Source organism: Ambystoma mexicanum, chromosome 8, assembly GCF_040938575.1.
Source record: "Ambystoma mexicanum isolate Mex_15411 chromosome 8, UKY_AmexF1_1, whole genome shotgun sequence".
NCBI classification, from domain to species: Eukaryota; Metazoa; Chordata; class Amphibia; order Caudata; family Ambystomatidae; genus Ambystoma; species Ambystoma mexicanum.
Genome location: NC_090929.1, coordinates 542,628,862 through 542,641,884, shown reverse-complemented (window position 1 = coordinate 542,641,884; position 13,023 = coordinate 542,628,862). Strand labels below are relative to the sequence as shown.

At 45.8% G+C, this 13,023-nt stretch overlaps 1 protein-coding gene across 1 annotated transcript in view; it reads left to right on the top strand.

Annotated features, from left to right (window-relative positions):
* CEP104 (centrosomal protein 104) overlaps window positions 1-13,023 on the top strand; it is an 846,942-nt gene that overhangs the window by 97,698 nt on the left and 736,221 nt on the right. Inside the window, exons 3-4 of the mRNA XM_069610252.1 lie at window positions 2,231-2,404; window positions 3,396-3,534. Of these exons, the coding sequence (XP_069466353.1) occupies window positions 2,231-2,404; window positions 3,396-3,534 (313 nt within the window). The remainder of the gene's footprint in view (window positions 1-2,230; window positions 2,405-3,395; window positions 3,535-13,023) is intronic.

The window sequence follows — 13,023 nt, the reverse complement described above, 5'->3', positions numbered from 1 at the left end:
CGAACTGCCCGTAAGGTTTTCTTCCCATTCACGAGCTAGATCTTGATCAGCATCATTAGTAAAATCAGGAAAAATCAGAATTCTCAGTCCTCTAGGTATCATATTATGCTCTAAATAGTTAGCAAGTGAAACTTTTTCCCAATACTTGTTAGTTTCTCTCTTGGCTAGGCGTTCAAGTTTGACAAATTTATTGGCTAAGGTTTCTGGCTGTGGACTACTCCCCGTAAAAGCATTACCTAGTGTGCCCTTGGGTGAGAACAATGCTATCCTGTCTCGTTCCCGATTAGCTAAATATTCAGCCATCGTGATAAGTAAGTATTAAATCATACACTATGAGGCTCAATTGCGCCCTACCTGGTATATGGAAAACAACACAAAAAGCTGAGGTGTACCAGGTGAATAGCGCGTGAGCAGTTAGATTTTACAGCGTCAACTTAATTGAACCTGAAGGGTTAGGCTGCAGCACCCTGAGGGAAAAGCGGGCACCTCAAACCCACTTAAAAAGACAAATGGAACATGGGGTGTTCCCACATTATGGATGCGCTGCCAGCATAACAATTATACAATAGAAAAGTACTCTTGCACACTTCCTGTGCAATGTATTAATCTGAATTAACACAAAAATAAAAGTTTTGAAAGTTTAATCTTCATCACAACCGATGTGGGTTGTGCCGTGACAGAGTAATGTGCCCGGTGGTGCTGATATGTCCCACGAATTCGATCCCAAATGTATTGTTATTCAGATAGTCAGTAAATTGTTGAAAAGTTTCAATGGGCCCACTCCAAACCACCAAAATATCATCAATGTATCTTTTCCATAGTACAATATAATCTTGAAATATATGAGTACTGTGTATGTATTGATATTCAAAAAAACGACTTCATAGACTAGATCCCAGGAGAGCTCTTAGTTTTTACATCTCAAGATTTGCAAAAATTCGTCAGTGTGATCAACTTTTCGTGGGATACACTGGACTTAAACTGGGCCTTCCGGTAACAAAACAAACATTATCCAGATGGATAATTTTAGCCATAACAGAATGTTACAGATTGGGGGGAAAAGAACCACCTGATGGACTAAGAGCTCATTCGACCAGGGACATGGCAACTTCAACAGCACTGAAAAGGGGTGTCCCTGTGCAAGATATTTGTGCAGCAGCCACATGGTCATGTATGCATACCTTTATAAAACATTATGCATTGGACTTGACTTCTTCTCAAGGAGATCTGTTTGCGAAATCTGTACTACATTCTGTACATGATTAGAAAAATATACTGTACTCCCACCTCCATTACAAAACTGCTTTGGGAGTCTATCTAAGATGAGGAATACGTGGGAGGACACAATCCATTCGAAGAACAAGTTACTTACCAACTGTAACGTTCTTTCGATTGGATGTTCCTCCCACGTATTCCTCATCGACCCTCCCATCTTAACCCCACAGTACAGTTTACGTGAATTAGACTCAAAACTCTTTTAGGGCTTGGGTCAAAAGAGGCATGTCATTGACTATCAAGATCCATGGAAGATAATATACGAAAAAACAGAACTGAAGACAGCGGGCACGCTCGAGGCTCTTATACGGGGGATGACGTCGGTGCTCGATGGATGCCGCCGAGGGACATCGATGCCGCGGCCTCGAGTGGAGTGCCCTCTGCTGGAGAGAGAAAAAAAATTCCGAGGCGAAACCTAACGCTAAGGATATATCTAAGATGAGGAATACGTGGGAGGAACATCCAATCGAAAGAACGTTGCAGTTGGTAAGTAACTTGTTCTTCTATGGCATGTTGTGTGATGTGTTTTGTTGTCTATGTGTAGGGGCTTATGCGTACCTTGATACCAGCCCATCCCCTCTTGAGAGTGGAGCCCTGACAGCTTGGTCAAACTACCAATTAAAGGCTTGGACTAACTTGATTGACACCTCCTTTTGTCACTGCCACCTCTGGAAAAACCTCCCTAACAAGCAGTCTTGTGAGTCAGTCATTCTTCTAACAAGTGCATTCAAAATCTCTCTCCCCTTCTAATGTGATCCCCACCTTTTAATACGAAGCCTCTCCACTCTCCCTCTACCACTATATTCTATTCTTGTAGTTCTACTTCTGCAACTCTCTCTCTTCCCTCTTTGTGGTCATGAGGTGCTTCGAAGTCACTAAAATTGAACATTTGTATTCTTTAAAAGCACTTCAATAAGTTAGAACGCTTATTAACATGTTTGTCTCTTGCTTCCAGGTTCTGCCAGTACCCTCAAGAAATCGTCCTGCAACTAATTGAGAGAAGCCGAATTCGTAAACTACAACTCCTTGCACACCAGTACATGATTTCTTCCAAGATTGAATTTTATGTTGCAGAAAGCTTGCCAGAATATTTTGCACCGTATCAGTCTGAGAGGTTTCGTAGACTAGGGTAAGTTGGGGGTGGTTGAGTGGATTGTAACCTTAGTGCTTGTAAACTATGGTCTAGAAACGTTCTTTTAATTGTCTTAAAGAAATATGCCTTCATTGCACGAGGCTGGCAGAAATTGCTGAACAGGTTTGAGCCCAATCACTGAGACTAACTGATTTTTGCAGCGCAGGTTCACTTCCCACTGATTTTCCAGATTAGTCAGAAATACTTTTTGGAAATATAGATTTTGTGGACCGCAATTCCCAATTCTCCAAATTTGATAAGCTGAGTGTCCTACATAACATTTTCACTGGCTAAAAAAATGATTCGGGTGCTACTGTAACTTTAACAGTAAATGCATAGCGAAAGAAAACATTTTCAGAAATCCTGCGTGCAGTATTTCTGAAAATCGGCACGCCATGGGAAATATACAAAATGCATTTCCATTCTTTTTTGGGGTTATCAAAATGTCTAAGGAACAGAAGCAGTTCACACCACAGTGCCATATTTCCACATTGCAACTCAGTTGTCTTCCCACTGACTTATGCTCCATAAGTGCAGAAGTGATGCGCTAGGAGGCACATTTTTTTTCCTGTTTTTTTTCTCACTGCCCATCTATGGATATTAAAACTGAACAGTGTCATTATTAAACACTGCACAAACAAGTCTCCGCTCTTTAAGATCACTACAAGATCACTACAGTGGTTATCTACAGAGCATAAAAGACCGATAACATACATTTCTGCAAAAAGATACACTGCAGCCTGCAGTTAATGCAGGAATGTGCTGGAAATCCTTATTCCGAGCCCAGTGCTTGAACTGCAAGACCACGAATCAATGGTTTCATGGTATTCAATAAGGAACCTGTACGCTAATTGCCCTTAGCAGGCTCCAACCTTTTAACATGAATCCATGGTAGTATTTATATTTGATCCATTGAAACCATATATTTTAATGTGCTCATCTTTCAAGTGTTCAAATACTCCCATCTTCCTATTTGTTTTCCCTGCAGGTATGTCTCGCTTTCAGACAATGAGAAGACCGGATACAAAGCTCGGGAACTGAAATCTGTCTATGTGGAAGCTGTGGGGCAGTATCTGAAGCTGATTTTTCATAAAAACTATGTGAATCGATACAATTTGTATAACCAGGTATGGATAAGTGATATCTCTGGCTTTTGGAACTATCAGTTGACAGTACAATTCTTTTTCATCTGGCAAATCCACATCTTCGATACACTACTGCTAAAAATAAAACGCATTTTATGTTTTGACCATCCAAATGCAACCTTTCAATCCTTTGCTTATTGCACATTTATAGCTATGGCTCATGTTGTAGGCTGCACGAGCACCAATGAATAATTGCTTGAATAGACAGTCACTGTTGCTTATCTGTGGTTCTCATTTTGTTGACCTCTGTATGATGATACTGAGGTGGTCCTAAAGGGATTCAAATTCCAGGTTTCAGATTCCGTGCTGAGCCTAGTGAGCTATTTCACTGTTGGCATAGTTGGAGTATTTTCTACTTGTCCAGGGTACAAAATGGTAGACAAATCTACTTGTCCTGTAAACAAAAACTACTTGTCACTCTGTGGCCTAAGTTTATTAAATGTGGCACACAGGAACAACTTGCTATCAGATACATGCTTAGAAATTAATTTTACACAGCATGTTTAACTGAAACCTGGTCTATAATAGTGTGTGGCTTTATATTTAAAACTAAAAATTAGGTACTACCATAGGCAAAATAAATGTATTTCTGATGCTTGTTAATCTGCTTAGAATCACATGCTGTGCATATAGTCCGACATCTAGTGGTAATCGCGGAGTATTGCATCTTTCTTTCGAGGATCGAAAGGGGACGTCGACATGGGCGTGCCTGTAACACTATCCCTAACGTGACGTGTAGTCTACCCAAAATCCCTTGCGTGTCGAGGTCCCTCAGATTGTTTTTTTCCACCCAGTTAGCTGGTCGCCTTATGCAGAGCTCGTAAGAGATCTATTGCAAAATTGTTGTCCCACGACGGTTGGTCGTTTAGTCTTCGACCTTCTTCGACAGATGTTGTGGATCCCTGCACCGGAGACGTCTACGACTTTCGGCGACTGGTGCTTCGGTTGACGTTGTCAGCCGCGTGAACTCGGCCTTCCGGCCAGGCCTATACAGTAGAGAGAGTGGGGCCCGGAGGTTTGATTCTTTAAGAATGCATTTCCTTTTCCCCTCTCTTTTCCCTTCTTGTATGGCTGCCACCCTTGACCTCTACTATGGAGAGGACTCTGTCTCTTTCCGTCCTCTAATAGAAAGTATCCTTGGAAGGACACTCGCCGAAAGTGTAACAAGTGTCTACCTCGTGATCACGACGAGCGATCTTGCAAGTGTTGCCAACGTTTTTGTCCAAAGACGCTAAAAGATTGGTCGACAAAGCGGTGGGCAGCCTACACCATGCAGCAGGCCGAGAGTTGTCCCCCCCCCCCCCCCTTGTGGGCGCAGGCACCTCGAGTGACTGGGATTTTAGCAGCAGCCATGGCTCCGATTTGGAGGCCATAGACCTTTCTGCGGAACCGTCCAGTTCCCAGTTGCCTGTCCCGGTTCCCAGTAGCCCGTCCCTGACCCCGAAAGGCAGGCCGCCAGCACTGCTTTTGGGGAGACCACACCTCGGTGACAGGGGCACACCCGCACTACAAAGAGATGAGCACACAACCCCACGGCCTCCCTTGGCAGATGCGTCGAGGAGGCAACAGGCGTCAACAGGTCCGCCAAAGTGTTTGACAGTGCCTACCGATCCTCACGATCGGCCTCCCTCCAGGCATCCGTCGTCGCAGCATGCGTGGCATTCCCAACATAAGGGCACCTCTGTTAAAAGACACAAGCTTTGACACGCTGCATAAGAGCGCATCCACACCTAAAGTTTCGGCGGTCCCAAAGCCTCGACGGCGCATACAGGCGCATTGAAATCTCTTCCTAATCCGCCAGAGCTACGCGAGAGTCTTGCGAACATCATTTAGGAAGCAAATTAGCCAAAAAGTTTCATCCTCTTGTCGAGAGGAGTATTCAAAAGGCTCCCAGTCACTCCCTCTCTCAGGCTTTGTCTGACAAGGCCCTTCCTGCTGAGGACCCCTTTTCTCCTGAAGAGCCTTTTCCTCCTCCTGACCCCTCTGGTTCATCCCAATGGACCAGATTAAGGGTTGAGAGTTATATGAACAAACTATCAAAGTTTGTAGATTTCTCTGACAGGTTTTTCACTCCTAAGAGACCTAGGGGGGAGGATTCCTGCCCTAGTTTCCCCAAAGAGCAAAAACTCTCCACCCAAACCCCACAGGTTCTGGAGGTTTTGCAGTTCTCAGAACCTGAAGAGGTCTATGAGGATCTTTACGATCCACAATACAATCCTTTTGGGCAGGACACATCTGACCCTTACCCAGATTGGAGCCAAGATCAGCCTGGTGAGGAAGCACCCTGGGCTTCCCCCACTCATACACCTGACACAGACGCGATTTGTCTTGATCCTCCCTCCTCGCTTCTGCAGAGACCAGCTCCACTTGTAGATGACCAAATGGCATTTAATGCAATCCTGAAAAGGGCTGCAGATCATTTCCAGATTGTCATGCAGGAATTCGCACTAGATACTGACTTTGTGGAGGACATCCTGAAGGAGAAACCACCAGCAAGTCAGTCTATACCCCTGCTGAGTTCCATCAAAAAGCGCATTGCACCTTCTTTGCTGTCCTCTTCATTAACAAGGGCCGCCAATCCTTGGGTCGAAAAATTGTTCCGCCCCTCCCCTTCTTACCCATTATACACCCGGGGGCATGCCACTCCGGACTCCCTTGTAGTCACTACTAACAGGAAGAGGGCCGGGGTGCCATTGTCCACTTCAGAACAGCCCCCCGACAAGGACTCTAAAAAGCTGTACGCCCTAGGACAACGCATCAGCACTTAAGCTGTATATTCCATGAGAATGGCTAATAACACTACACTTCTTGCAAGCTATAGTGACGTACAGTGGAACTTATTTGAGGAGGGCCTCCAAGAAGTCCCAGAACCGGTACGATCACGCCTGCTGGCGGTTGTCTCGGAAGGGAAACAGGTCAACCATGACATCCTAAAGAACACGTTGGATGCAGCTGAAACGGCAGGGCGGACTATGGTTCAGGGTACTCTTCTTAAAAGGCACGCCTGGCTCAAGAACTCGGGGTTTAAGCCGGAAACCCAGGCCTCACTAATAAACAAACCAGTGGAAGATACTAATTTGTTTGGGAAAGCGGTGGATGATGCCTTAGAAACTGCAAAGAAGGAGCACGAGACTATCAATTCTCTTAATCAAATCACTGCTCGATCCTACCAACAGCTGGGAGGTAACTCTCACCGCTCCTTTCGGGGGCAGTCTTTTTCCCGTTCCCCACATAATCCGTATGGAACAGGGGGTTCAACATGGACCTCCGGACCAGGCAAAGCTGCCACCGGTCAATACCAGCAGCGAGGTCACCGAATGAGCAAAGGCAGGGGTAGGAACTCCACTCCAAGGGGCTCCCCGGCCTCTGCCCAAAAATGATTCACCAGTTTGGGTTCCCTCCCTTGCCTTCCCGGTCAGGGGACATTTAACATCTTTTCTCCAAGCATGGGAGGGAGTCACTTCAGACCAGTGGTTGCTCAAGACTGTAGCACACTGTAGCACACGGTTATTGTATTGAGTTCCACCGGCCACCTCGTTACCATCTACCAAGACACTGACGCCTATCGCCAGCCCACCTGCAGATTCTACTGGAAGAGGTGCAGATCCTTCAAGAAAAAGGCGCCATAGAAGTCGTCCCCATTCATCGGGTAAAGCAGGGTATTTATTCAGTATACTTCCTTGTACCCAAAAAGGATCTCGCCATGCGCCCTGTGTTAGACTTGCGCCAAGCAAACAATTTTCTCAAGCCACAAAAGTTCAGAATGACAACACTGCAGGAAGTAATCCCTCTGTTGATGCAGGGGGATTACATGGCAATAGTGGATATGAAAGATGCATACTTTCATATTTCAATGTTGCCAGCACACATAAAGTACCTAAGGTTCATGATAGCGCACAAGTACTGTCAGTTCAAAGTTCTCCCCTACGGCATTGCCTCAGCCCCAAGGGGGTTTACAAAGGTACTGGCCGTAGTAGCGGCTCACCTGAGCAGGCAGTCCATTCCAGTCTATCCTTACTTCGACAACTGGCTAATAACGGGGGATTCGTACGGAACATGCCTATCAAATACTCAGAAGACAGTGGATCTCCTTCAGTCTGGGGTTCTCGGTCAACAAGAAAAAGTCCAGCCTAAACCCCAGCCAAGTCGAGCAATTTCTGGGGGCTCTAATTCGGACCAAAGACAGGCTTGTCTTTCCCTCCAACGAGAGGGTTCAAAACATGCTGTTCCAGATCCCTCACTATGTAGCCAATCGCGAGCTGACTGTATGCAAAGCCATGCAACTATTGGGGATGTTGGCCTCCTGCAATTATCTAGCTCCACACGCGCGTCTTCGCATGCGCCCCATGCAAGAGTTGCTCTTCCCCCTCGACCCCCTGACTCCCCTACTCAACAAGATAGTGCACAAGATGCACCAGAAATCAGTCACGATGATTCTGTTGGCCCCGATGTGGGCCTGCCAACTATGGTTCTCTCACCTAATGGCAATGTCGGTCGCACCCGCGATGAAACTGCCATGCCCGTACAGCATGCTGTCGCAAGACAGGGGAGAGACACTTCACCCATGCTCGCAAATTCGCAATTCTCAACTTAGCAGCCTGGCTCCTATAGTCATGAGTTCGGACACCTCCACCTCCCACAGAGATGCATGGACATACTTAGGGAAGCTCAAAAACCCAACACCAAGCATTGCCACTCCAATAAATGGAGTGCAGGTGGTGGTGTCAGGCCAGCGGACAATGGGACGATCTAGTGGTTGTCTTGGCAGCCCTCGTTCAGTCTCTGCAGTGGTGGTCAAGGGAGAACCTCTTGTATGGGAAAACCTTCAGCACCCCCGCAGTAGAAGCCACTCTCACCACGGATCCATCTCTGACAGGGTGTGGGGGGCCTCACCTCCTTCACCAGACGGCACACAGCATGTGGTCCCCAGCGGTAGCAGGCAACCACATAAACCTGTTGGAACTGCTAGCAGTATTCAAGGCCCTGAAGGCATTCCAAACAGACCACCAGGGGAAGACCGTCCTAGACACTCGCAGACAGTACCATGGCCATGTATTAACTAAACAAACAAGGGGGCACTCACTCTCTAGGGCTATCCAAACTGTCCCAGAAGATTTGGAAGTGGGCTCTCAAACACAAGATGTTACTCCCGTCACAACACGTTCCAGGGGAACTCAATCATCTGGCGGGCGTGCTCAGCAGAGATTTCCCACTACCGTAGAGTACGAATGGAAGTTACACAAAGACATTCTGTTCAATGTCTTCGCAAACTGGGGCTTCCCAAAGATCGACCTGTTTGCAACTCTGGAGAACGCTCAATGCCCAGATTATGTCTCCAGATAGCCACAGAACCGATCCAAGGGGAACGGCTCTGTATAATCTGGTTAGGGATATTTGTCTACGCTTTCCCGCTCGTCCCCCTGACTCCCCTACTCAACAAGATAGTGCACAAGATGCACCAGAAATCGGTCACGATGATTCTGTTGGCCCCGATGTGGGCCTGCCAACCTTGGTTCTCTCACCTAATGGCAATGTCGGTTGCACCTGCGATGAAACTGCCATGCCCGTACAGCATGCTGTCGCAAGACAGGGGAGAGACACATTACCCATGCTCGCAAATTCTCAATTTAGCAGCCTGGCTCCTATAGTCAGAGTTTGGACACCTCCACCTCCCTCAGAGATGCATGGACATACTTAGGGAAGCTCAAAAATCCAACACCAGACATTGCTACTCCAATAAATGGAAACGCTTCATCATCTGGTGCAATACCAAGATCATCAATCCTATTGACTGCTCTCCAACAGATATTCTCCTGTACCTGACTCGCCTACTAGACGCCGGTTTAGTTTTTAATTCCCTAAAGGTACACTTAGCTGAACTTTCAGCTTGCACCACATCCCAGGAGAAGGTTTTGTGGTGGAAAATACCAGTAATCAAGGCTTTTATGGAGGGGGTTAAAAGACTTCATCCCCCTTTCTCCAACCCAGCTCCCGGATGGGACCTGAATGTTGTACTAACTAGACTAAAGGGACCTCCCTTTGAACCGATGCATAAGGCTAGCCTTAAGGCATTTACTTACAAGACTGCTTTCCTGGTGGCAGTTACAGCAATAAAGGAGAGTTCGTGAACTGCAGACCCTTTCAGTTCAAGACCCATTTGTCACGATTCACAAAGCTAATGTGGTCTTGCGCACTCACCCACGGTTTGCGCCTACATTTATTTCAAAGTTTCATGTGAACCAATCAATAGAACTACCCACCTTCTTCAAGAACCCCACTAACGTGGCAGAAAGAAGCCTCCACACACTTGATGTGAGGAGAGCACTGATATACTAGCTGGAAAAAACTAAACCACTAAGAAAGACAAACCCATTTTTTGTTTTAGTGGCAGCTGGTAGAGAAGGGACCTTGTCTCTAAATCAGCCATTTCAAAGTGGATCGTAAACTGCATCACACTGTGCTATGCACTTGCCGAGAGAGATCTACCCTTCAAGCCTTGAGCACACTCTCCTCTGGGCACTGGGGCTTCCATAGCATTCATTTCAAATGTTCCTCTTGAGTTCATTTGTAAAGCAGAACTCTGGAGTTCTGTACACACTTTTACATAACATTACTGCCTAGATAGACACTCTAGGTCCGATTCTCAGGTGGGGCAAGTGGTGCTAAGACATCTCTTTGCTACTGTTCCTTCACACATCCCACCACCATATCTGGGTACTGCTCGCTAGTCTATGCACAGCATGTGATTCTAAGCAGATTAGCAAGCATCAGAAGACAAGCATTACCGTAATAGCATTTCTGATGATTGTATCTGCTTAGATCCACATGCGCTCAGCCTTCCTCCCCTCTTGGAGTAGAAGGAACATAGACATCTTACATCTTTCTCTCTCTGTACTCACTCACGATAGTCATAGGCTCCCTTACGGCAGAGAAAACGCGATCAGAGGGACCACGATGGGATTTTGGGTACACTACATGTCACGTTAGGTATAGTGTTACAGGCACGCCCATGTCGACGTCCCCTTTCGATCCTCGAAAGAAAGATGCAATACATCTTGCGATTACCACTAGATGTCTGACTATATGCACAGCATGTGAATCTAAGCGGATACAATCATCACAAATGCTATTACAGTAAGTAATGTATGTCGTATGACTTGGATAGCACAATTAAGTACTTAAAATATGCTGAGAAAAATTGAAAATAAAATACAAACACTATCAAAATAACAAAATCACGTTTCAAGATCACACTTCCATGCAATAATCTGCAGTTTGAGGATATCTGACGGTTTCATTCTCACTTCAATGTAGTGGGTGTGGGAGGAGTGAGGAAGAGGCATTGAGCTTTAAGGTCAAGGTGGTAGGTTTGATCTGTTGTGCTAAAACTGAGAATGTGGTCATCCGGTCTTGCTTCTGAAAGGAGTGAAAGGATGGGGCCTGCACAATTATGAACACTATTCAGTTGCAACATTTGACATGACCAATACTTCAGATGATGTGCAACTGAACAACCTGAGGTGGTGCATCAATGTTAGTAACGTTTTCTCTTGGAGCAACTTTGCATCCATATTTTATGGACCCCCCACATTTTTGCTTTTGTTATTGCACTGTGTCTTGAGTTTCTGCAGTGAAGTGAAGCCTTCAGCTTTACTCCACTGACCTTTTGCTCATAGGATTTGGGGAAACTGACTAGTCCTTACGGCTATGTTATGGGTAAACTGACTAGTCCTTAAAGCTATCAGTACTGGGAGACTGTTTCACTTTTAATTTTACTTGTTAACTATTTTGGGTAACTTTTTAACATTGCACAATGTATCTTCTTTTGCATGACCCCAGATTACACTCAAAGGGAATTTTGATTACTTTTAAATGTGCCTAAAGACCAGCTGGTGACACCAGTTTCTTTCCCACTATTTTTGATGTATTTTGCTTTAGCTTTACTGCGTTTGGCTATTAACTGTGGCTAGTGTCCAAATATGGCTGTGCCAGGAGGTTTTCACTTGGCCGTTTTGTTTGTTGGCCTTCTTCCTGCCTTGCCAGGTCAGGAAATTCCTTTTTTGCCCGCCATTCCCCGGAGAGCCTGTGAGGAGCAAAGTATCCTGCACAGCCGTGAAGACTTCGGAAGACCCATGGACCGATCCTGTGATGTCCTGGCAACCAACTTTTGCTGCAGTCCCAGTGGAGCCCTGTCTGGTTGGTGATCTTAGAAGACCTTCATCTGTGCTTCAACCTGTAGAAGTGGTGGGAACAACCATTCTCGCCGTCTTCTGGTAACCCAGCAATCTGAAAGCCTCAGAAGTGTTTCTGGACCATCCAGTGGACTGACAAGCTACAAATTGGGCTACCGCGGTGGAAACAACCTCATTCCGAGTTTCATCCCAAAACTCGACGTGTCTTCAGCTCAACTTGTCCTGCAAGAGTCCTTCATGGACAATTTTGGTGTCCTAGTATCAACGGGGCCCGAGATCGAGGACCGACTTCAACCACAGCATTTGTGTCTCCGGCTGTCGCCATGCAGCAGTGACCATCCTTGATACAGTCGTTCTCGTATCTGGTTGACCGTATAGAAAAGTCCTGCATCAGTGCCAGCTGCATTGTTCGTCAAGAAGAGGTTGGACCAAGCTTTTGTACTCGACCTGAAGTCTTCTTGCACATGCAGCTCCTGGGTAGGAAAACCGACCTCCGGCAACGCACCGAGATGCCGAATTTGGAGAAATACCAGAGTACGGGTGGAAAGTTGTAGCAATATTTACCTGCTCCCCTATGTCCATCCTTTAATAGTTTGCTGAGTTTTAAAAACGTTTACCATTGTTTGGCTTTGGCAAAGCGTGTTGCTGAAAGCTGGGAACAGTTTAATTCACCAGAATTAGTCCTCCTAACTTTTTCCAACTCCCTAAAACTATTGCAAACTTTGAACTTTTGGGCACAAGGCCCCATACAATTTAGGAATGGACTTTGCAAGTTGGGGCTGATATTCCGGTGGAGTGTTGGTGTAATAACAATTTACTTACCTTCCCTTTCATGTATTGGGGGCCCTAGGGGGCTGAATGTTGTACACTAACTTACTGTATTCTATATATGTATTTTTACTATTTAGTATTGTGTGATGTTATTACCTTTTCCAGAGTGTGTTCTTTGGCCATTAATAGAGTATTTTTGTACTTATCTGTCTAAGTGTAATCCTTGATTACTCGCTGTGTTGAACTCCTTGTGGACCCTTTGCCTCACTCACTCACTCACTCACTCACTCACTCACTCACTCACTCACGATACTTAGCCTTGACCACTCTCCGTGCTATCTTCATCGGTTTGGCTACAGCTCCCACAGTTGTCCCTGTTCACTATAACTAGGTTGCCTGCCTAATCCCTGTCCACCAGGCCAGACTTTAGAAATCCAGACCAACAATTCTCTAAACAAACAGCAGGACTTTTAATTTCATAGAAATATAATTGCGTAATTCTCACCAC